The following is a 23,563-nucleotide window of genomic DNA, read 5'->3' as shown; positions in this document are numbered from 1 at the left end:
TAAAATAATCATTGAGAACACTTGCCCTACCATGACTATCTGATACAGTAACATTACCTTGCTCCAATGTATTAATTCCTATGTTATCTTGTCTTTTAGACTCAACGAATCTCCAAAATTTCTTAGGTTGATCTGGGCTGGGTGTTTCAGTTAAATCATGGACATAATCCCAGTATGCCTTTTTAAGTTTCTTCTTATAAATATTATGAGTATTTCTATATTTTGTCTTATCTTCTTCAGACTTTGATCGTTTTTGAACACTGTATAGCCTCTGTACTTTCCTGTTCAATTTCTTCAAGCTTGGACTAAACCCAGGAAGATTATATCTTATAGCTGTCATCTTGGATGGAACATATTTCTCTACCAGTGAGATTACTTTAGATTTAACAATGTCCCAATTTTCCTGGACTGATCTAGTGTAGAGACTATGTAAGAAGGATGATCCAAATTCCAACATATCAAATTTCATGTCTGTGAAATTTCCTTTGGAGAACAATAAAATCTTTCTCTTGGATGGTCTTGGTCTTTTGGGTGAGAGTAATGATTCAATCCTTACTATGTCATGGTCTCCAAAACCAGATTGCACTACAGCAGAGTTTATGAGAGTAGAATTTGATGTAAAAAATAAGTCTAAGATTTTTCCATCTTGAGTTGGATCTTCCACAACTTGTTCTAGATCATAAGTGCAGCATAAATGTAGTAACTTCTCACAGGCTACAGTATAGAGTATGGACTATCTATTGGGATGGTATTAGTTTTCCAGCATATATCCCCTCCTAAGTTGAAATCACCACCAAGAAATATAAGAGAATTTCCTGCCTTCTTCTGTAGTCTGGAAAGGGAGGAGTCAAGTTCGTTTAGTGCCTCAAGTGACCTATTTGGATTGTAGAAGGCTCCAACATATACATGCTTCTTAGTACCAAGTGAGATCTTAATCCAAATTGACTCACTATCAGAGGAGAGGCCATCAAGTTCTTGACAAGACAGATCCTTAACTGCAACTAAGGCCCTGTCCACACGGCAATGGATTCAGGTGACTCCAATACAATTGCTTATCGTTTAGGCCTGGCGTCCACACGGCACCGGCGTTTTGGGTGCCCAAAACGCAATCTTTTTGAGAACTGGTTCCAGAGTGGAAAGATCTGGCAACATTGCCATTGTGAAGTCATCTGGATGAGTAGAATGGATTTGTTTACGATGACGTCACAACCACATGACTGTGAGTGCTTCACGCCGGGTAGAAGTGTAACGAACTCGATGCGAGTTGTCAGCAAATCCTATAACTTGGTTCATGAAACGCGCTTACAAAATATTTTCACTGTGAATATTTATTGTGTAATGGTGCAAAGTGAGAGAGAGAGAGAGAGAGAGAGAGAGAGAGAGAGAGAGAGACTCTGCCCTTAGGGCAGAGTCAATCCCGCCAGCAAAAATAGGGAAAAAAAGGAGCGATCTCACCTCTTCAGATGTTGGTTTTAGTCCTACAATACATTCCTCAAAAAGGGCTTAGAAGAGCAAATTAATCCATCAACGTGTAGCATTCAATTTATTCCGGACCATTAAAGATGCCGCCTTCCGCGTAGAATCATACGTCATCCTCGCCGCCATATTGGATAGGTCAAAGCGGAGAATAAAGATTAGCTTTAGATTACCAACAGGTTTGCCGTCCAAACGAGATCACATGGGATTACCTTTCACAGGTGAGACTGGAAAAATACTTTTCATTGTATTTGGTCATTATAATGTAATTTTACGAACAGATTTTCCTGACTTTGTGGCTAATATGAAGTCTCGCGCATAATAGTTTATGCGCATGCGTCCTTACTTCTTCTATTGTTCTGGTGTCTCCAAAGGGACCATCTTACAGCGCCCCTAGAGGTGTGGCATGTGTATTGCATCGTTTTCAGCAAGCGTTGCGTTGCCATATGGACCTGATATTTTACTGATCGTTGCCCATTTGGATGCGATATATTTTTAAATAACATCTCGTTGCCGTTGTCGTGTGGATGTAGCGACTCCACCATAACCATCCAGTCTATCCTTGCGGAAGACCGAATAATTAGGAGGGAAGTATTCACAAGTTTTAATTTGAGAGTTGAGCCAAGTCTCAGTCCCAATGATAACATCTGGATTTTCACTTTCTATAAATGCCTGGAGTTCACTGTGCTTATTCTTGATGCTCTGAAAGTTGATATAAATATTCAACTTGTGCTTACATTGAGGTTTTCTGTTTGTAGTAGATCCATTAGTAGGCAGTTTATCTTGTGATGGTTGGTTTATCGGAGCTGAAGTCAAGTTGGACAAGGGTCCGAAAGAATTTGATGACTCCAAGGAAGAGATAGATGCATCCAGTAGAGTACCAGAATAATTTGAGAAGTTACATTTCAAGATTCAAGATTCAAGATTTTTATTTGTCATATACACAATAACAGACACAGTGGTTTATTATTGGGTAATGAAATTCTTATTTTGCAACTGCCCGACCAAACTACGCTTACCAAAATAAAAAGAAATATATATATAAAATATGAAATATAAAATATAAAGTGCATATGGAATGCAAAATATAAAGGTAGAGTGAAAAATGCAGATAACATTTAAAAAAAAGGCAAACAAACAATGTGCAAACATAGAGGTTTACTGTGCAATGTCTCGTGCAAAATTGCTAATATAATCCGTGGCTCAAAGCCTGATGGAAATATAGAGATAGATGGTGATTATAATCCTTGGTTCAAAAGCCTGATGGAAATATAGAGGTAGATGGTGATTATAATCCTTGGTTCAAAAGCCTGATGGCCTGGGGGTAAAAACTGTTTGTCAGTCTAGTAGTCCTTGCTTTCACACTCCTGTAGTGTCTGCCAGATGGTAGGAGCGTGTAGGTGGAATTGGGATTAATTAAATTATAAATTATGTAATAATTGATAATTAAATTAATCAATTTATAAATAAAGATCAGTCTCATAAAATCTTAAATTATTAATCTTAATACTCACCGTGAATGGTTACATTCAAGAATAATGGTAGCTCTGTATTAGATGGGAAACCCAGTTGTATACAAAAGCTAAATTCTGAAGGAAAAAGGAGTTCTAAATAGTTGACCTTGTGAATAAACAACAGGAACAAGTAAAATGCAATTCAATTTTATTAGCTTTTATTTGTCTACTACTCACTAATAATAATAAACTCAAAATACATTCAATGTCGGCAAAGGTAATAACAAGACAAAACAATGGAACAATTACACCTGGACTATAAATTTGAGGGAAAGAGAGAGAGAAAGAGATAGAAGGAAAAAGAAAAGAATCCCTTGTGTGTGCGTGTGTGTGTGAGGCTAGGGCAAGCCGATGCGTGTGTGTGTGTGTATCTGTGGGCAGATGCTAACGACTAGCCACTCTGGCAATGCTTAAACAAAATGGCGGTCAGTGCCTAGGTGTCGTATCACAGGTAACTCAATGAGGAAGGTATCAAAATGGCGTCGGAAAAATGGCGCCTGCAGGCCTAGTCGAGAACACAAGCCTACGAGCTAGCGTATCACCCTGAGGTAGCTAGCAATAACTTGCTAAGGAGAATCTGACCACGCTACAGCTGGATCCAAACACTGTACTTAACAACAATTTCCAACAGACTATCTAGGCAAAGAACTCAACACGAGAGAGAGAGAGAGAGAGAGAGAGAGAGAGAGAGAGTGTGTGTGTGTGTATATGTGTGTGTAATAGGTGTTGGATGGGGAGGACTAGGCCTTGTAGCGGTCTAGCCTCGGAGCTTAAAATAACAAACTTGTCGCTGCGCTGCTAATCAGATAGGGAAGCTAGCAATGGAGTTAAGGAAAGATATCATGCAAGATACCCTGTCTAACAAGTTCAAAGGAAAAAAAAAACAGAACCAAAACAAACAATAAAAACAAACAAACACCTTCCGTGTCTGAGCGGGTATGCTAAATAGCTCAAAGCTTAAACATGACCCTAACAACCATCTGAATAAGCTACAAATTAAAAATTTGCCCAAGTGCCTACTCAATGCGATGGAAGTTCTTTCTCCGATGTCCGCGCTGAGGGTCGCGGTCCGAGGAGAGGAGGTTAGCGGCGAGTTGCGTCCAACCGCGGCTAACGAAGCAGGGAGATGGAGGCCTAGCTGGCCCACGGTGCTTCGGGAGAAACCTCCGGTGATGCGTCGACGAGAAAAAGGCTGAGAGGAGCGAAGCTGTCTGCAAATGCCTCTTAGCGTGGAAAACTACTTAACTGTAGTTAAACTTTGCAAAGGTTTAGAATCAAAACCACTATATCGCTGAAACTTAGCGGGTCGTTCAAAAGTTCGGCCGAAACTAATTTGAACAGGCTGTTCTCAGACAATAGCGGTTAGTCTCAACACTGTAGGCGAGCGTGCCAACAGTCCGTCCGACCACTCCAGTAGCCAGAACATGAGAGGACGAATCGAGGCGCTCTCGATACCGTTAAAGCAGTTCCACTTTACGTCACATCCGGGTGGAGCGCGCAACGAATTGTGGGATCGTTATAGGGGGCGCTGGCGAGTTACCAACATTCCCCCCTTGGCCATAGGCGCTGAAAGGAGTGATACCCTATGGGCACATGGTGTTTAGTCTGCGACCCACGGTCCCTAGTATTCCACAAAGAGGTAGTTCCACAAAGAGGTAGTTCCAAGGGTCCTTTCTGTGAAAAGTCTTTCAGACACAGTTCAACAGTTCAATTCATTTCATACAGTCCATAAGATGCATAGGCACTTGGGCATGAAAGCATAGGCACTTGGACATGAAAACAATTACACTATGGCTACTTAACTACCTTCTACATACAATATTTCACACAGCAAACAAAAATAATCAAAACTCCATAAAGGAAAATGGAAAAGAGGGGTTAGTTAGCGTGTTAGCAAGCCTACTCGTCAAGAAAGTTAGTGGAGGCCTTAGGCCTGATGGAGAATCGGACAATGCCACGATCTAATTTCTCAGGTGCGTAGATCGTTTTGTCCAGTTTGCGGTGTAGTGTCAGTATGTACCTATGTAGAGTGATGGCTATGAAGACTGTGATAACCCAACCGCTAGCTAGAAATCCCAGCGCAATTCGGCTTATTAAAGATCCTTGATCGGACGAAGGGTTTGCGCGGTTATTCAAGAAAGTGGTAGCGATGCCAGTGGGCTTAAGATCGAATTGCACGGTTTTGGTCCCTTCCAGCAGTAGTTGTGCTTGGAGGGTGGAGTTTATCTCAAGTTCGTGACCTGGGAAGGCATCGGGCATTTCTATCTCGGTCTCATACTGGTCAGCGCTAAGGTGATGGAGGGTGATGTCACCCACGTGAACAGTGGCTCCTAGTGGGACACTTAGGAGAGAGGTTTCGTTAGGGATCTTCATTCTAGTGGCAGTGTTATGTTGATCATATGATACCAGAATCTCAGTTTGGGGAGTGTTGATTAGCCACCGATTACCAGCTCTTTCTACTCTAGTTCCTATTCCTTCATCTTTAATAGACAATTTGCCTGCACACTTCTGATCGGGGACTTTTATCAATCCACAGAGACGGTCTGTGGTGTCTCGGATAAAGGGATTGCTGGGGCAGACCCAGTGGATATCTTTGGTAGAGGTGCACATGTCTAAGTTAGGGACGAGGTAGATAGAGGGGTTGTCATCGTGATAGGCTATGGTGGGAGGTGTCTGCAAACGTACGTGTACGTCGTTGTTCCAGAAACCTACATTAAGGACAGATTTGATTCTGTATATGTTTTGCCGTTCAATAACGGGGAGATTGAGGATGAAGCCTATTTCTAGGTTTTGAGGGTTCACAAAAATGGGGATAGCACTGCCAAGACTATAAGCCAGATGAATCTGTGATGAGTAAACGTTAGTCGTGGTAGTAGATCGGAGTATGCTGTCAACCATGCTGAGGGGTATCAAATATGGTGGGATTTTACCTCCACTCAGGGTGCTGAGAGAGCTACTTACTTCTCTCATCAGGTCCTGCATTAGGTCTCGGATTACTCGGACGTACTTGACTTCGCTTCTCATGATTGTCGCTAGCCTGTCTACGGCATGTACTGTGTTCTTGATTAATGTAGAATGCATGTTAACGGTTAGTATGGTTCCCTGCAGGGTTTTGCCTAGGCCCTGCAGCTCCTCCTGTTGAGTTAGTAGTCTACCCTGGATTTCTGGCATTTCTTCCTTAAGAATGTTCATTTCTCATTTGACCGCGGTCAGGCTAACGGTGTTAACGGCAGCTTACGGTACACGTCCCAAGGATCGAGGCGGGTGTACACGCGCTGGGTATGGACGCGGCAATTGGTGAGGAGCAGTCCTGGGGCATCTTGGAGAACGATGCCACTTGGCGGACCTGGTTCCACTATGTTACCGGCCAATGTGGTCTGCAGGACTAGGAAGATGCCGAGGATCCAGAGAGGGGCCATTCTGCAACATACAGGAGTTTGTTATTCCGATTTGAGTGGTAACAAGGGTGGTTACTTATAGATGCACGCTTATGGATTGAGAGGCATGCAACTAAGTTGGGCAGGCTATAACTTATTGTTTGTCCACCCCCCTATGGAGTGTGGACTGCTCAAAAAGCTTTATTTGGTTGCTATGGACCCATCTATACGAAGGCGCCTGGCTGGGCTTCGAAGTTTTGATGCGGTAGGCGACAGGGGACAGTTTACCGACGATTTCGAAAGGGCCGGACCAACGGGGTAAGAATTTTCTGGCTACTCCTACCGGTTTGGTGAAATTGAAGTATAGGACTCTGTCGCCTACTTCGTACTCACGGTGTGTCGCCTTTCTGTCGTAGTAAGCTTTCTGTCCTTTCGCACTCTTTTCGAGGTGTTCCTGGGCCCACGCAAATGTGGCCTGCAAGTGGCGTTGCAAGTCGGTGACGTACTGGTGTGCAGTGTACGCAGTGGCAACGCTTAGGTCCTCTGGTCGGTAGAGGAGGTGTAAGGGAAGAACCATTTCACGGCCAGTCATCATTTCGAACGGGGTGACTCTGGTGGTGCGGTGAGGAGTGGACCGAATGGCCATCAGCACCAGAGGGAGTTTGATGTCCCAATCTTTGCCATGGTGGCTAACATACTTGCGAAGCATGCTCACGATGGTTTGGTTGGCGCGTTCGACCTGACCGGAAGACTGAGGATGATACGCGATGTGGAATTTTGCCTCGACTCCGAGCATCTCCCACAACACTCTCATGACCTCTGCGGTGAAATGAGTACCTCGGTCGGAATCAATGGATAGGGGCAAGCCCCAACGGCTGAACACATGGTTCATAAGAAGGAGAGCGGTGGTCTCTGCGGTTTCGTTTGGGGCGGGCAAGCATTCCACCCACTTCGTGAACGCGCAAGTGACGGTCAGGAGGTACTTATTACCTCGAGCCGATTTCGGCACCGGTCCGACCCAGTCTATCTGGAGATTAGACCAGGGGAATGAGATGCCTTTGCTTTGCAGTGGGGCGCGGTTCAACGGTTGGGCTGGTCGGAATTGGCAGCAAATCAAGCACCCTTTGACATACTCAGTAACGTCCTGAATCATGAAGGGCCAATAGACAATCTGTTGGAGTGTCTGGTAGGTCGCCTGAGCGTTCCTATGGCCCCCGCACGGGCTGTCGTGAGCGTACTGCAACATGACCCCCCTATGATCTGTGGGCACGACCCACCGGGGAGGTCCCTGGTTGCGTGGTGTGTACACCAGGAGTCCTTTCTCGAGTTTTAAGCAGTTTTTGAGATTGTGAAGGTGATTTAAGTCTCGGGACTGTTGCAACTCTTGTGGGGAAATTGGGGACGCCACGGGGTCCGCAAGGAACTTACGGATTTGGTGGATCACGGGATCCCTTTCCTGCATAGACACCAGGTCGGCATCCTGGGGCAGTCGGCCGAGTTGCACTGTTCCTGCTTGGGGTACTGCGTCAGTTTGACCTGCTCTAGCCTGTCGGCGAGTAATCGCGGTTACGTTATGGCGTGGCGTCTCGGGAAGCCATGACGGCTGGAATTCCCAAAGGGGGTCGTCTACGGCTCCCGCTTTGGCGAGGCCATCTGCCTCATCGTTACCGACTTTGTCAGGTCCTGGGACTTGAGAATGTCCCTTCACCTTCTTCCAATAGACGCACATTCCCTGTTCGGTTACGAGTCGATCGCATGCTAGGAAGAGTTCGGAGTGTTTCACTTCCTTGCCCCTTGCGTTTTTCATGTCCTGCACCTTCCACGAGGGAAAGTGTGAGACGAAGCTATGCCTGGCATAATTTGAATCAGAGCAGAGGACTAACCGCTTGATGTTCTCATGGGCAGCTTGTTGCAGGACGATGAGCACGGCTGCTACCTCCGCATATTGGCTAGTCTTAGCCCCGAGTCGGTGTTGGTATTTCCCTTGTATAGGGCCGTTCGCCCATACGATACCGACACCGGCTTGCACTTTGCGTTCATGATGGAATGAGCATCCATCTATGTAAGCGGTAGGGAGGTCTTTGCAGACGTTCTCGTCATAGTAGTGGTGGTCGGAGGGGAGAGCAGGTACGGTTGTTAGTTCGGTTTGATCTGGACTATTCTCACAGTCGCAATGCTGGCATTCCGCCAGGCCTCGGCCAAGCGCCATCTTGTGGTTCTGGGCGTACTTCACCTCGACGTCGTAGCCCTGTAATGCCATCATCCAAGCTGCGATGCGACTGTTCGAAACTCTTCCCTCTCTCAGCCTCTGGCTGTTCAAGAACGAGACCGGTTGATGATTGGTCTCTATCACCACCTTCTGGCCACCAATGTAACTGCGAAAGTGTTCAACGGCCCAGACCGTGGCCAGCAGGGCTTTTTCGCAGTCTGAAAATTTAAACTCCACAGCACTGAGGGGCCGACTGGCGTATGCTACGACACGGTGATCTTTGTCATGCTGCTGTGACAGTGCAGCGCTCAGGCAGTGGGTGGAGAAACTAGCCTCCAAGAAGAACGGTTTGTCTTTGTCGGGATACGCGAGGCAGGGAGCGGAGCAGAGCTTCTGCTTCATGCTCTTGAACGCGAGTTCTTGAGGCTCACTCCACTGGAAGGGTTTATCCTTTCGGAGGAGCTCGGTGAGCGGTCATGCTATCTCCGCGTAGTCCTCGATGAACTGTCGGGAGTAGTTGCAGACCCCTAAGAAGCTCCTGAGTTCGGGTACGTTGGATGGGGCTTTGATGTCTTGGATAGCCCGCACCCTCCCCGACTGGGGTTCAATGCCATCTGGCCCAACGCACAGCCCAACGTATTCGACTTTGGTGCGACACCACTGCCCTTTGGTGACAGAGAGCTTCGCTCCTGCTCTGGACAGCTGAGACAGAACATGGCGTATCTCTTCGAGGTGTGCATCAAAAGTCTGTGACCTAATGAGGATGTCATCGACATAGATCAAGTTGCCACGAGCTGCGGCATCGCTCATTGCCTTATGCAAGAAGATGTTGAATTCAGCGGGGGAGTTCGCGTAGCCGAACGGACATCGGTTGAAAGTTAGCTGGCGGTTCCCAAAGGAAAAGGCCAGCTTGTGCTGGTCAGCTGGATCCACGCGCATGGTCCAGAATCCACTCGCCACGTCGGCGGTGGAGAAGAACTTTGCACCCTTCACCTTGGCAAGTTCTTGATCCAGATGGATCATGGGCCATCTTGACAAGGGCACTTGCTTGTTCAGCTGCCTATAGTCAATGGTGAGACGCCACTTGCCGTTCGGTTTCAGCACCAGCCACAAGGGGGAGTTGTAAGTCGAGTTACACTCACGAATGATCTGCTTTTCCAGCAGAGTGTCCAGTGTTTCTTGTATTGAGTCGTATGCGGCTAACGGGATTTTGTATTGCCGCACGAACGTCGGTGGAGCGTTCGGATCTGTTGGGATTCGGACGGTGTGGATGTCCGTGACTCCGCAGTCATTGGAATCTCGCGCCCAGATCGCCTTGAAGTCGTAGAACAGTTCACGGAGCTGTCGTCTCTGGGCGTCCGTGGTCAGGCTGTCAGCTTTCACCAGCTGTTGTTGAACTTCTTGCTCGAAGCCTGGGTACGGTTCACTTAGAGCTGAATCGACGACCTCAGTTGCAGGGGTGTCATTGCTCGATTGCGTGGCAAGAGCGTACACCAGCATGTGTTTCGGGGTGTTAGTTTTGGTCATGACTATGCGCTCGTCGTGAAGCATGTCGTGAGGTTCGACGCGGATCATGTGGAAAGGAAGAGTGATCCAGGGAGGTTCCACTGGATCGGAATGAGTGTCCGGCGTTGGCAGCTCACCAATGACTGGAATGGTGAGTTCAAAGTCATGGAATGCCTGGTCTATCAGAAGGCCTAAAGGCCGACGGGCGGGGATCGTGATGGCGTCCCGGGTGGAGTTTTGAACCAGGAGGTAAGCGGAACGATGACTCACTTCAAGCAGCGGAGTCCCACACACGGCTAAGTCGAGCTCCATGAAGAATCTGAGAGGCTGGAAGAACGCCTGGGAGCTACGAAACTGTTGGTCTTTCATGATGACCAGCTTAAGAGGGGAACCAGCAGTCCTAGCGGGAATGACAACGTCAAATTCGCTAGCGACATGGCAGGCTTGGGGAATCGTTTGTCCTGACCGCATTTGTTCCGGGTCAGCTTGGAACGGGTGCTTGGCAGCATCGGCTTGGGTCCAGATGACCCGGTTGACTAGGTCCAGTTGGGCTCCCAGTCTGACCAAGATGTCTGCCCCAATGACCAGTGGGTCAGGAAGTCCGGGGACGACACTCAAGAAATGAAGGAATTCTCTCTGACCGATGGCGAGCGACACGGCGCAGACGTCCGTGGCTTTGATGGGGCTCTGGGGTTGTTCGGCTGACAGTAGCCGGTGGCTCTTCTGCACAAAGACAGGGGAAGGAGTGCTCTGACGCACTATGTCGAACCACGTTTGGCTGATGGCTGACTTCTCTGACCAAAGCGCTAACCTGACGCCAGGTGCCGTGACGCCGTTGACAGCAATGTTGCCAGATATCCAGGGGTAGTACCTGGTTGGGGCAGATTCGCCAAGAAAGCAAAGGAAAGACGGGTGGCCATCAAGCGCGTTGCGGTTGAGAAGAGTGTCGGTTGAGTTTGGTACGTCTTGACTCGGCTCAGGGTGGAGCGGAGTGGTCTCGAGGTTCTCGGGGACCTGCCCTGACTCAGCTATCGGTGGAGTAGCCTCCACGCTAACTTCATCGCAACAGGCTCGATCGTGACGACGAGGATCTGGGGTCTGTGGGGACGCGACCTGGGCCCACAGTTGCCCACGACGACAGTCAATGAGGGGCGCTAGCCTATCTAGTAGGTCTTGGCCAATGAGGAACGGTTCTACCCCAACAGAGCAGATGTAAGTGGGGTGAGTGATGGACATGCCCTGGAAGGTGAGTTCTAACCATGCAATGGTTGTTACTGGGGCTTGATTCTGGGTGAAGCTAACCAAGTTGACGTCACAACGTTCGGTTCTGATGGGTCTACCTTGCGCGCGCCGCGCATCAGAAACCTCTGCAAAGACTTTGGAACACATCAGGGTGATTTCTGACCCGGTATCCAAGAGAGCTTGGAGGGAAACGTTGCCTTCTACCACCACTGGGGTATAGATATGCTTGGCGTTGCCTTTCCTAACCAAATCTCCAAGAAACTGCGTCAGGGGTGCATCCTGCGGGTCAGGCTTCACTAACGGAGGGGGTGGTTTCAACTCATCGCTGCCTATTGGGCAGGGGTCCTTTCCCCACCCCACAAGGTAGACACGCGGTGGTGGTGGGGATGGGTCCCGGCCTAGTCATGCTGACGGTTCGTCCCTGTCCTTGCTCGGCTTACCCTTCCTGTTCTTATTGCTCAGCAGTTGTTTAACCCGTGCTAATTCGGTCCTCAATTCTGCCATCCCAAGCGGCTCTTGGTTGGCTTGTTTAGCGGTAGCTAGCTTAGGGCTCCGCTCCCTTCGAGAGGAGTTGCGATGGGGCCTTGACTGTCCGCTATTCTGAGATTTAGGGCCGTGACTGCCAGGTTTGCGGTTACCTTGCCCTTTGGCGTTGGGGCCCTGTTCCCCCTTGGCTCCAGCTTGTCGAACTTTCCAGTTACCTTTGGGTTGACTCGACGTCTGGTGGCCGGGGTTTGGGTTCGCCCAAGGGGGCCCGCGGTTTGGGGCTTCACCCCCTTCTAGGCCTAAGGACTGACCTTCCTGCTCATATAGGCTGAGGACTCTGGGATCGTCCTCGTGGCGGTCTGTGGGTCGGACGAACGTCTCCCACGTTAGTTGTGCGGTGCGACGCATTTCTCTCATAGTATGGGGGCGCTGGCGACACGCGAGTGTTACTTGGTTACGGATGCACGGGTGAAGGTTATGGAGGAAGAGGGACTTGAAGTTGCGATCTTCCTCTAGCCCGGGCTCGCTTCTGCCCTGAAAGTACGCTGCGCGGAGCCGACGGTAGTACTCGCGAGGGTGTTCGCTTCGTTTCTGTCTGATCAGAATAGCACCCATCGTCGCAGCAGTCTCGTCCTCGTACAACGAGTATTCCTCTTTCAAGTACTTACGTATTTTCTTGTAGTTGTCGAGGACTGACTGCGGTAAGGTCTCAACGAATGCTCGTACGCCACTACCTAAAGTTTTCCAGACTAGTCTGGCCTTTTCATGCGACGTAGCCTCTGGCAGGTCCAGGAGGCTACGCTCGATTTCCCGGAAATAATCATTAACGCTTCGGTGTCTATGATTTTCCGGCTCAAAACGCTCTATGTCTTTCGCAAGGACGTCGATTTGGCGGATCCTAGTTTTGCGTTCTGCGACGAGGCGTTTTGATTTTGACCCGTAGGGGTCCTCGCTGTCTTCGCTATTTGAGCTGCTCTCATATCGCCTATGTCTGCGTTTCGGCTTGTAGGCGGCCTCTCCGTCAGAGGAGTCTGAGGGTACGTAGCGTGGCGTTTTCTGCGGGCTAGAGGCTGCAGCGATATTGAAGCGCGAGGGGGTGTAGTGGGGAGTAAAGTAAAAACTCCCAGCGCCACGAGGTGGCGATCGCGCGACTTTCACGCGAGTTGAGCTTGAGTGCGGTGTCTGATCTACCGTTCTAAGCTCAGGTTCTTCCTCCTCCAGAGCGGAACTCTGTTCTTGGGAGGGTTTGGCCGATCCCTCATCTGAGCGACGTGCTTGCGTCACTTCTTCTCTGAGGTATTCTATTTCGCACTTTAGTTCATCTTGTGTGGCTCTCAGGCCCACGAGGCTACTCTCCGCGCTTTCTGCTCTCCTTTGAGCTTCGGCCAGTTGTCGTTTTGGTGTTCTTTTCTCTTGTTCGAGGGTCATACACACATGTTCCATTTCCTTATAGTAGATCATGAACAATTTGGGTAGCCCTTCTGGGAGAGTCATAGTACGCTCCTTAAGTTCCCTAACGGCTATGTGTATTTCATCAAAGCGAGCCTTTTGGTCCAGATCACAGAAGTAATTTCTCCTATCCTCCGGGACTTGGCCTAAATCGCCTACAACGTCGAAGAGCGAGAGGAGGGGCCCTTCTGACTCCCTTGATGGGGAACGCGACATTTTGTTCGAAATGTATTAATTAACTTAAAGGAAATTAATACTAGGGATTGATTAGGTTAGAATTTAATTCAATCCAAGTTGCTAAATAACTGATGTGGTTTCTTAGCTACTTTGTTTTCACTAATGTTTCACTTGTATTAATTAGCTCAATTAATAATTAGTTAATAATAATGATTATTATTAATAATATTAATTAAGTACTTGGATTAGATATTACTCTAATGTACTAATCAATTAAACCAGTTTATCAGCTAACTGTGGTTGGCAGCTGAATTTCAGTTCTGTGATTAACACACTGTTAATGATTCACCATTAAAGTCATCTGTGTTATACCTTGGCAGTTGATTTTGGGTATACAGCAGTTTACAAGTTATTGTTGAGAAATTCACAAGGTCATTAAACTATGCCTCACACGGGGCACCACTTTAATGTAGGTGGAATTGGGATTAATTAAATTATAAATTATGTAATAATTGATAATTAAATTAATCAATTTATAAATAAAGATCAGTCTCATAAAATCTTAAATTATTAATCTTAATACTCACCGTGAATGGTTACATTCAAGATTAATGGTAGCTCTGTATTAGATGGGAAACCCAGTTGTATACAAAAGCTAAATTCTGAAGGAAAAAGGAGTTCTAAATAGTTGACCTTGTGAATAAACAACAGGAACAAGTAAAATGCAATTCAATTTTATTAGCTTTTATTTGTCTACTACTCACTAATAATAATAAACTCAAAATACATTCAATGTCGGCAAAGGTAATAACAAGACAAAACAATGGAACAATTACACCTGGACTATAAATTTGAGGGAAAGAGAGAGAGAAAGAGATAGAAGGAAAAAGAAAAGAATCCCTTGTGTGTGCGTGTGTGTGTGAGGCTAGGGCAAGCCGATGCGTGTGTGTGTGTGTATCTGTGGGCAGATGCTAACGACTAGCCACTCTGGCAATGCTTAAACAAAATGGCGGTCAGTGCCTAGGTGTCGTATCACAGGTAACTCAATGAGGAAGGTATCAAAATGGCGTCGGAAAAATGGCGCCTGCAGGCCTAGTCGAGAACACAAGCCTACGAGCTAGCGTATCACCCTGAGGTAGCTAGCAATAAGTTGCTAAGGAGAATCTGACCATGCTACAGCTGGATCCAAACACTGTACTTAACAACAATTTCCAACAGACTATCTAGGCAAAGAACTCAACACGAGAGAGAGAGAGAGAGAGAGAGAGAGAGTGTGTATATGTGTGTGTAATAGGTGTTGGATGGGGAGGACTAGGCCTTGTAGCGGTCTAGCCTCGGAGCTTAAAATAACAAACTTGTCGCTGCGCTGCTAATCAGATAGGGAAGCTAGCAATGGAGTTAAGGAAAGATATCATGCAAGATACCCTGTCTAACAAGTTCAAAGGAAAAAAAAAAACAGAACCAAAACAAACAATAAAAACAAACAAACACCTTCCGTGTCTGAGCGGGTATGCTAAATAGCTCAAAGCTTAAACATGACCCTAACAACCATCTGAATAAGCTACAAATTAAAAATTTGCCCAAGTGCCTACTCAATGCGATGGAAGTTCTTTCTCCGATGTCCGCGCTGAGGGTCGCGGTCCGAGGAGAGGAGGTTAGCGGCGAGTTGCGTCCAACCGCGGCTAACGAAGCAGGGAGATGGAGGCCTAGCTGGCCCACGGTGCTTCGGGAGAAACCTCCGGTGATGCGTCGACGAGAAAAAGGCTGAGAGGAGCGAAGCTGTCCGCAAATGCCTCTTAGCGTGGAAAACTACTTAACTGTAGTTAAACTTTGCAAAGGTTTAGAATCAAAACCACTATATCGCTGAAACTTAGCGGGTCGTTCAAAAGTTCGGCCGAAACTAATTTGAACAGGCTGTTCTCAGACAATAGCGGTTAGTCTCAACACTGTAGGCGAGCGTGCCAACAGTCCGTCCGACCACTCCAGTAGCCAGAACACGAGAGGACGAATCGAGGCGCTCTCGATACCGTTAAAGCAGTTCCACTTTACGTCACATCCGGGTGGAGCGCGCAAGGAATTGTGGGATCGTTATAGGGGGCGCTGGCGAGTTACCAACAAGCGTGAATAGTCTGTGTTGTGGGTGTGTTTGGTCCCTGATGATGCTCTGTGCCCTTTTTGTGACCCGGGTGTTGTAAATGTCCTGTAGTGGGGGGAGGACAGCTCCACAGATGAACTGTGCCATTTCAATGACACGCTGGAGAGCCTTTCTGTCCTGAGTTGTGCAGTTCCCGTACCACAGAGTGATGGAATTTGTCAGGACACTCTCCACTGTGCACCTGTAGAAGTTGCTGAGGAGTTTGGTGGACAGTCCAAATTTCCTCAGCTTCCTCAGGAAGAAGAGTCTCTGTTGAGCCTTCTTGATGGTCTGCTGTGTGTTGTGTGTCCAAGTGAGATGGACACAACCAGAGACAGGATGAATTTGCCAAGTTTTCGTACAACGAAATACACATTTGAAGACAGTTAGCATGATGCCAGATATCACAGGAGTCACATTATATCCCACGTTGATTTGGCTTGACTGGTTTTGAGCATAAGCCACATGGATATTTCCAGTTGGGTCCCGGGTTAGTGCTAACGTCGCCACAGAGTAAGAGGAGACTATATATAAGTCTATCTTGTGATTTCGACGAATTCAAGATGGCGGCTCTACTGGCTCTAGTTCGTCTGCAAAATGTTCTCAAAAAAGCTTCTTCACCAGAAATTAACTCCTCCGGGTGATCTTCTTGGTAAAAGGAATTTATATTAGTAAAATGTACTAGTTTCAAGTTAATATAAAGGGCTAAAATTAATAAAAGTAGCAGAGCCTGAAATGGACCAGCCATCTTGCTTGCTGAGGTATTATCCTGTAGATGTCAATGAATGAGTGCGCGCGCAGGGTTATTCAGGGTCACAGCTGTGCGCAAATCTCCAAACTCACCATCCAGCTTCATGTCTGAGAAGAGCCGTGGTGCTGAAATGTAATCCGTTTTTGCGTTTTCACAGCAAAAGAGTTCAGCCCAGCAGCAGATAGAGCGCTCTGTCACCGTTTCAGCTCGCGCAGTATGTGTCCTCTGAGCTAGTTTAACATTCACTTTCACAAGATCCCTGTTTGGACTGGATTTATTCCTAAATCCTATGTTCCCGAACCTCTTGACTCCTAGCATGACCTTATTAATCCTTAATAGATACATTTCCACATTAACATTTCCTTGGTGTGGTATACCATCATTCTTCCTTTTTATTCTGAGTATTATCAAAGCCCTTCCCACACCATGCATGGTGCATTTGTCAGCACTGATCTCTGTTTCATAGCCCTCAGCCTCTCACCTATATTACATAGCTAGGGCTACAGTGGGGGGGCTAGTCCTCTGGTAATCGCAAGATTTTGACTCCCCACTCACATCTTGCAGCGTGCCTTGCCAGAAGGCACCATTTTTTATGATGGCCTTTAGTATGACCCGACCATGAGTAGAACTCGCAATCTCCTGATTGAGAAGAGGACACGCTAACCACTAGGCCACTCACTTACGGCTAAACCACTCTGACAATGCCTGATCTCATCTGATCTCAGAAGCTAAGCTGAGTATTATAGATGTTTTTATTCATATTTGAAAATAGAAAATCCCAGCCCTGGTTATATCACACCAACTATTCTATTCACAAAATGACATATTAAGCAATCTGTAAGGTCCTCCACACAACAGTAATCTTCCTTAATATCAAATCCATGAGTCATTACATTACAGTGAAGTGAAAGGTCAAGACATTCTCTTGCAGTCAGCGCTGTGAATATTGCATTTGTGGCGCAGGTACAGATATGTCAGAGTCAATTGTATTACACATGAGTCAGGTCACACCCTCTACAACAACAAACGTTTCCAAAGGAGGTCCAAATAATCATTAAAATGAGTTGCGTCTAGCGCACTGCTATGATGATCAGATCAGATGATGAATTAATGGTAAGATTTCTGCTCTGTAGTTATCTATAAAAATGGTTTTTCTTTGAAGATTTTGAAATATATGCAAGGAAGTAGAAAAGAAAAGAAAAGAAAAGAAAAGAAAAGAAAAGAAAAGAAAAGAAAAGAAAAGAACTGCAACCCCACATCAGAAAAGTTGGGATGGTATGTAAAATGCAAATAAGAAAAGAAAGCAGTGATTTCTAAATTGACTTCGACTTGTATTTCATTGCGGACAGAATGAACCCAAGATATTTCATGCTTTGTTGGTCAACTTAATTTGATCTGACAATGTACATCCGTTCCTGTGTTTCAGTCCTGCAACACATTCCAAACAAAGTTGGGACGGGGAAATTTAAGGCGAGTAATGAGGTAAAACGTTTAAATAATGATGTGATTTGAAACAGGTGAAGTCAACAAGTGACTATAATCATGATTTGGGACAAAATCAGTCTCCAGGGAAGGCCGAGTCTTTAAGGAGTAAAGACGGGCCGAGGATCTCCAGTTTATCAACAAATGTGTGAGAAAATTATTGAAATGTTTAAAAACAATGTTCCTCAAAGAAAGATAGGAAGGGATTTGGATATTTCACCCTCTATGGTGCATAATATCATTAAACGATTCAAGGAATCTGGAGGAATTTTGGTACATAAAGGGCAAGGACTCAAGCCTAATCTGAACCCCCATGATCTCCAATCCCTCAGATGGCACTGCATCAAGAACCATCATTGAGCTATAGCTGATAGAACCACATGGGCTCGGGATTACTTTAGCAAACCTTCGTTAAGCTCTACAATACGGAGTTACGTCCACAAACACCAGTTAAAACTTTACTGTGCAAAAAGGAAGCCTTATGTTAACTGTGTCCAGAAGCACCGTCGACTTCTCTGGGCTCGAAGGCATCTGGGATGGACCATCACACAGTGGGAACGTGTATTGTGGTCAGATGAATCTGTATTCCAGGTCTTTTTTGGAAGAAATGGATGCTGTGTGCTCTGGACCTAAGACAAAAAGGACCATCCAGACTGTTGCCAGGAACAAGTCCAAAAGCCAGGGTGTGTCATGGTATGGGGTTGGGTCAGTGCCCTTGGCAAAGGTAACTTCCGCTTCCGTGATGGAGCATTAATGCAGAAAAGTACACTGAGATTTTGGAGCAGCATATGCTGCATTCAGGATGACGTCTTTTCCAGGGAGATTTCAACAAGACAGTGCAAAACCACACTCTGCCCACATTACAAAGGTGTGGCTGTGAAAGAAGAGGGTGTGTCCCCTCTGTCTACAAGAAAGAATGTGTGGAGAATTTTGAAATGAAAAATATGACAGTGACAACCCCGTACTATTACACACCTTAAGACCTGTTTGCAGGAAGAATGGGACAAAATAACCTGAAACACCTGAAACACTTCATCACTTGGAGTCTTCAGTCTATAAACATCTTTTAAGTGTTGGGAGAAGGAACGGGAACATTATAAAGTGGGAAATGCTTTACTGTCCCAACTTTTTTTGAAATGTGTTGCAAGAATCAGAATTGAAATGTGTTTATTTTGAAAATAAAATAAAATTCATAAAGTAAGACAACAAATAACATGCTGTTGTGTTGTTCTGAGTGCAATACAGGTCAAAGACTATTCACAAATCATAGTTTTTAGTTTTAATTTAAATTTCAACATACCGTCCCAACTGATTTGGGGTTGTATAAAAGAAATACGCTTAATCCAAACACTCAGTTTGCACTAACATTGGTTAAGTACCTACTTCCTGACCGTTACTGTAGGACAGTCTATGAATATGCGAGCAAGTAGTAAAGACACAATTCAGGCGTACTCTGTTGTTATCTTCATCAATCATCAGTAGTCCATGGGCTCAAAAAAACCTGTTAGTGCTTCATTTTCTGACATTTACCACTGCCCTCCACCGTTCTCGATCTTGTGCGGTCTCTGTCATCTGGTGAAGGGTCATGTCTGTCCATTCTATGATGTCATCAATCCATGCTCCTCTTGGCCACCCCTTTCAGTTACTTCCATCAAACATACCAAGCATGATTATCTTCAATAACCGGTCATCCTTCATTCTACACGTGCCCAAACAGCCAAACTTTCCTCCTCTTGAAGGTAGTCACAACATCATCTTCCAGGTGCACAGGCTGCCTGATCTCTTCATTCGTCACATAATGGAACCACTTCACATCAAGTAACCTTCAATAGCACTCCATCTCGAATGCTTTCAGTCTTTGCTTGTCATCTTTCTTCAAATTCCAAGTTTCGGAGGCATACAGCAACACACTGAAAACACAAACATGTAGCAGTTGTAGTTTTGTCCGTAGACTCAGTTCACCAGCATTCCACAACTTGTTGAATCCAGCCCACACACCATATGCCTTCCCAATCCTCTGACAAATTTCCTTGCTGCAGTCACTTTCCCATGTGATTAGGCTATCAAGATACTCAAACTTTTTGAGTACTATTCACAAGTAGCCACTGTCCAATGTCCTGCTGCCCCATCAGCAGCATTTTTGTCTTCTCTAAGTTGACCTCAAGTGTTGCTGCCACAGCTTGTTCCACCAGCACTTCCAGTTTGTATTGCAGCTCATTCCATGTGTGTCAGGATGTCAGTATCATTCACATACTTCAGGTTGTTCACTTGTCCCCCATGTATGGACACACCATCCATCTCGGCAAATGCATCCATCACTCGCTCCAGATAGATCGTAAACCCATCAGGCGAGATTGGGTCACCCTGTTGTGTACCCTTCTGCAGTTGAAACCTATCTCCACACTCCTTACCAATCCTCACCGTTCCTACTGCATTTTGATACATTGCCTGCAAAACTCTCACCAGCTTTGCGTTTACTCCAATGCTGTGTTCACACTTATACCGGTACGAAAGTGGTATAACTGTATTGATACAAAGTATACCGGTACAATTTAGTGCATCTGTCCACACTAGCGAGAAATGTTTGCGGTTTTCTTTCACGGTAGTTGAAATGCGCGTGCGTGGAATGTTTCCATGGTTACCGAGTAACTTCCTTCCGAGAATATATGGCGTCCATTATTTCGAGATCTCGAGAAAACAAAACAATTATTCCGTGATCTCGAGAAAATAAAACAATTATTTCATGATCTCAGCTGGATCACTGTATCTCCGTCGGTAGAGACGAAGCCGGGCCAGTCTTCTGCGGAGGTGGCGTGAACTAATTTTGAAATTATCCCTTATTAAAAGACTTAATGCAATCTCTCCCTGTGTCAACCCCTGATCAAAATATTGCCTTATTAGGTGATCGATTATTCCAGACATTCTAATGACCAAAGTTGTGTCTATACAGAATGAGAAATAGCCCCAAAGTCAGCATATCACAAGTCTCTTGGCGCACCTGAATGAACCATTTCTCAGCTGTTTACTCGAGATCATGAAATAATTGTTTTGTTTTCTCGAGATCTCGAAATAACGGTTTTGTTTTCTCGAGATCTCGAAATAACGGTTTTGTTTTCTCGAGATCTCGAATTAGTTGTGTTGTTTTCTCGAGATCCTGAATTAATTATGTCGTTATCTCGGGATAACAAGGTGAATAATAAAAAGGATTATATGAAGGGCCTCTCTCGGCTTCCATATGGATGAAACAACGTGTGTGTGCTTTTTGTTGTCAATGTACAGTCTGTATTTCTGGTGGTCATTTATTCAGTCGAATTGTATAAAACGCGCAAGGCATTTGAGAAAGAAACAAATGAATCTCCGTTCTTCACTCTTTTATTCAGCGAAGACATCGATTGAGGTGTGTGACTTTGCGCATGCGCATTATATTTGTATCGATACAGAGCCGCTTCATCTGTCCACACTACAGCGAAGCACTACAGTACCGATACTGTACCGGTATGAAACCCATACATTTGTGGGTTTCGTACCGATACAGTTATACCGCTACAGTACCGATATAGTTGCTAGTGTGGACAGGTGTTGCGGTACGAAAGTAGTTTCGTATAGGTACAAAATCCCTAGTGTGGACAGGGTACAAATGACTTCAGCATTGCCCATAGCACATCACAGTTCACAGTATCAAAAACCCTCCAGAAATCCACAAAGCAGTTGCAGACATCACGGTTCTTCCTCCACATCTTTTCTGCTATGAGCCTCAATGCCAGAATTTGCTGCACTGTTCTTCCGTTCTTCCTGAAACCAGCTTGTTCTTCTGACAGGTAAGGTTCAATCTCATGCTTCAGTCACTCCAATAGGATTGTCAGCAGCACCTTGCACCTGTGGTTCAGCAACAACAGTGTGCGATGGTTGTTGCAGTTCAGCGTGTCTCCTTTCTTTGATATAGGTATCACCATTACTTTCAACCACTCTTCTTGCACCACCTCAGTCGTCCACACCATGTTACAGATACTGTACATTTCTTGCACCACCACATCACCACCAGCTTGCAACACCTCACCCACTCCGCTGTCGGTTCCAGCCGCTTTCCTAGGTTTTAGGTTTTTCACTGTCCATTGCACCTCTGACATTAAGATTGGATGGTCGCTTTCATCCACAGGTGGAGAAATTCTTGCCAATTCAATAACTCGGTTCACCAACTGCCATTTCTCACAATAGAGTTCCATGCAGTATTCTGTCCATCTACCAAGCATTTTCTTACTATCATATAATACTTGCCCATCTTTGTCCTTAATCGTGGTTGTTCATGCCTGCAAGTTCCGTTCATTCACCTTCATCACCAACTCCTACACCTATTTGGATTTTTTCTCTGTGGCTGATGCCTCAATTACATCGCCCTGTTCTCTGACCCCGTGATTTTTGTCTCTTCTCGTGGACCTGTGTACTCTGTTGCAAAGCTGCCTATATTTAAGCATCTTTTCATCCGATTATAAGCATGTGTTTTTGCATTGCTGGTTCTTGTCTGCCAGCTTCAGTGTCTCTTGACTGATCCATGGCTTCCACCTAACTGTAAGAGCCAACATCGTCCTCCGCATTGTGACATTCAATTAACTGTTAAGTCTGTCCACATTCTATGACACATCATTCCCCATTAGATGTGCAGCAAGTTCATCTTCTAGAATTTCTCTAATGCGCATTTGGGTCTCTTCATCCTTCAAGCTCTCGATGTTTTACCTCTTCTTCATCTGATGTTTTTGGGTACACTTGAGCCGCTTATGGAACTTGCCACTCACCAAGCTGTGACCAGACACCATGTCTGTACCTTGATATGTTCTGCAATTCCGCATCACAGTCTTCCAGCTTTTGTCAACCAATATCAGGGCTATCATGTTCTGTGTTCTCCCGTCTGGCAATAACCACGTCCATTTTCTGTGCAGTTTTTGCTCAAATCTGCTGTTACTAATGTATAACCTCTTGTCCAAGACCCATTGTAGCAGTTGTTCTCCACGATCACTACGGTTGCCATATCCGTACCTGCCAAGTGCCTCCTCATAGCTGTCTCTCTCGGTACCAGTCTTTGCATCCCAATCACCCAGCACAAGCTTGACATCCTTCCATGGGATGGAGTCCAACGTTTCATTAAGCTGAGCATAGAACTCATCAATATCAGCATCACTGCTGTCGGAGGCTGGTGCATACACTTGCACAACTGCTATGTTGACCAGTTGGAAACTGAATCTTACAACCAACATTCTTGAACTCACAGGATTGTATCCGATCAAACGTCACTGCACTTGTTTCCTTAGTAGAAAGCCAACCACTTAGTGGTATACATCTTCCTCTCCGGACCAGATAAAATCATGCAATTCACCCTTTCCCAACCATCTCACCTCTTGTACTGCCAGTATGTCGCACTTGTATGTCTCTGTCTCTTTCTGCAGCAGCTCTATTCTTCCACTTTCTCTCAGTGTCCTCACATTCCACATGCCAATCTTGATGGTATCTACTGCTACCCTCATTTGACCAGTAGCCCATTTGTCGACCCAAACCTGGTCTCCAACTTGGGGCCACGGTCCTTGTTGATCCAGCCGACAACCAAGCCGGCATAGATTATCATCTTGTTGCGTCATCATCATTAAGTTTCAGTGGTGCTACATTTTTTTTTACAGACACGGTATCTCCACCCAATGGCCACCCTTTTTTAGTCGCCTCATATGACACACAGATGTTACACTGAGCCTATTCTTTATCCCGGGACCCAGA

General features: G+C 45.9%; 1 protein-coding gene across 1 annotated transcript in view; it reads right to left on the bottom strand.

The window, feature by feature from the left end:
- Window positions 1-23,319, bottom strand: part of krt222 (keratin 222) — an 84,080-nt gene extending 60,761 nt beyond the window's left edge. The window contains exons 1-2 of the mRNA XM_060911180.1: window positions 23,183-23,319; window positions 22,835-23,032 (exon numbers count right to left, since the gene is read on the bottom strand). Of these exons, the coding sequence (XP_060767163.1) occupies window positions 22,835-23,032; window positions 23,183-23,319 (335 nt within the window). The remainder of the gene's footprint in view (window positions 1-22,834; window positions 23,033-23,182) is intronic.
- Between the last annotated feature and the right edge of the window lie 244 nt (window positions 23,320-23,563).

This window comes from Neoarius graeffei, chromosome 27 (assembly GCF_027579695.1).
Source record: "Neoarius graeffei isolate fNeoGra1 chromosome 27, fNeoGra1.pri, whole genome shotgun sequence".
Taxonomy (NCBI): Eukaryota; Metazoa; Chordata; class Actinopteri; order Siluriformes; family Ariidae; genus Neoarius; species Neoarius graeffei.
This window is presented reverse-complemented; position numbering and strand designations above follow the sequence as displayed.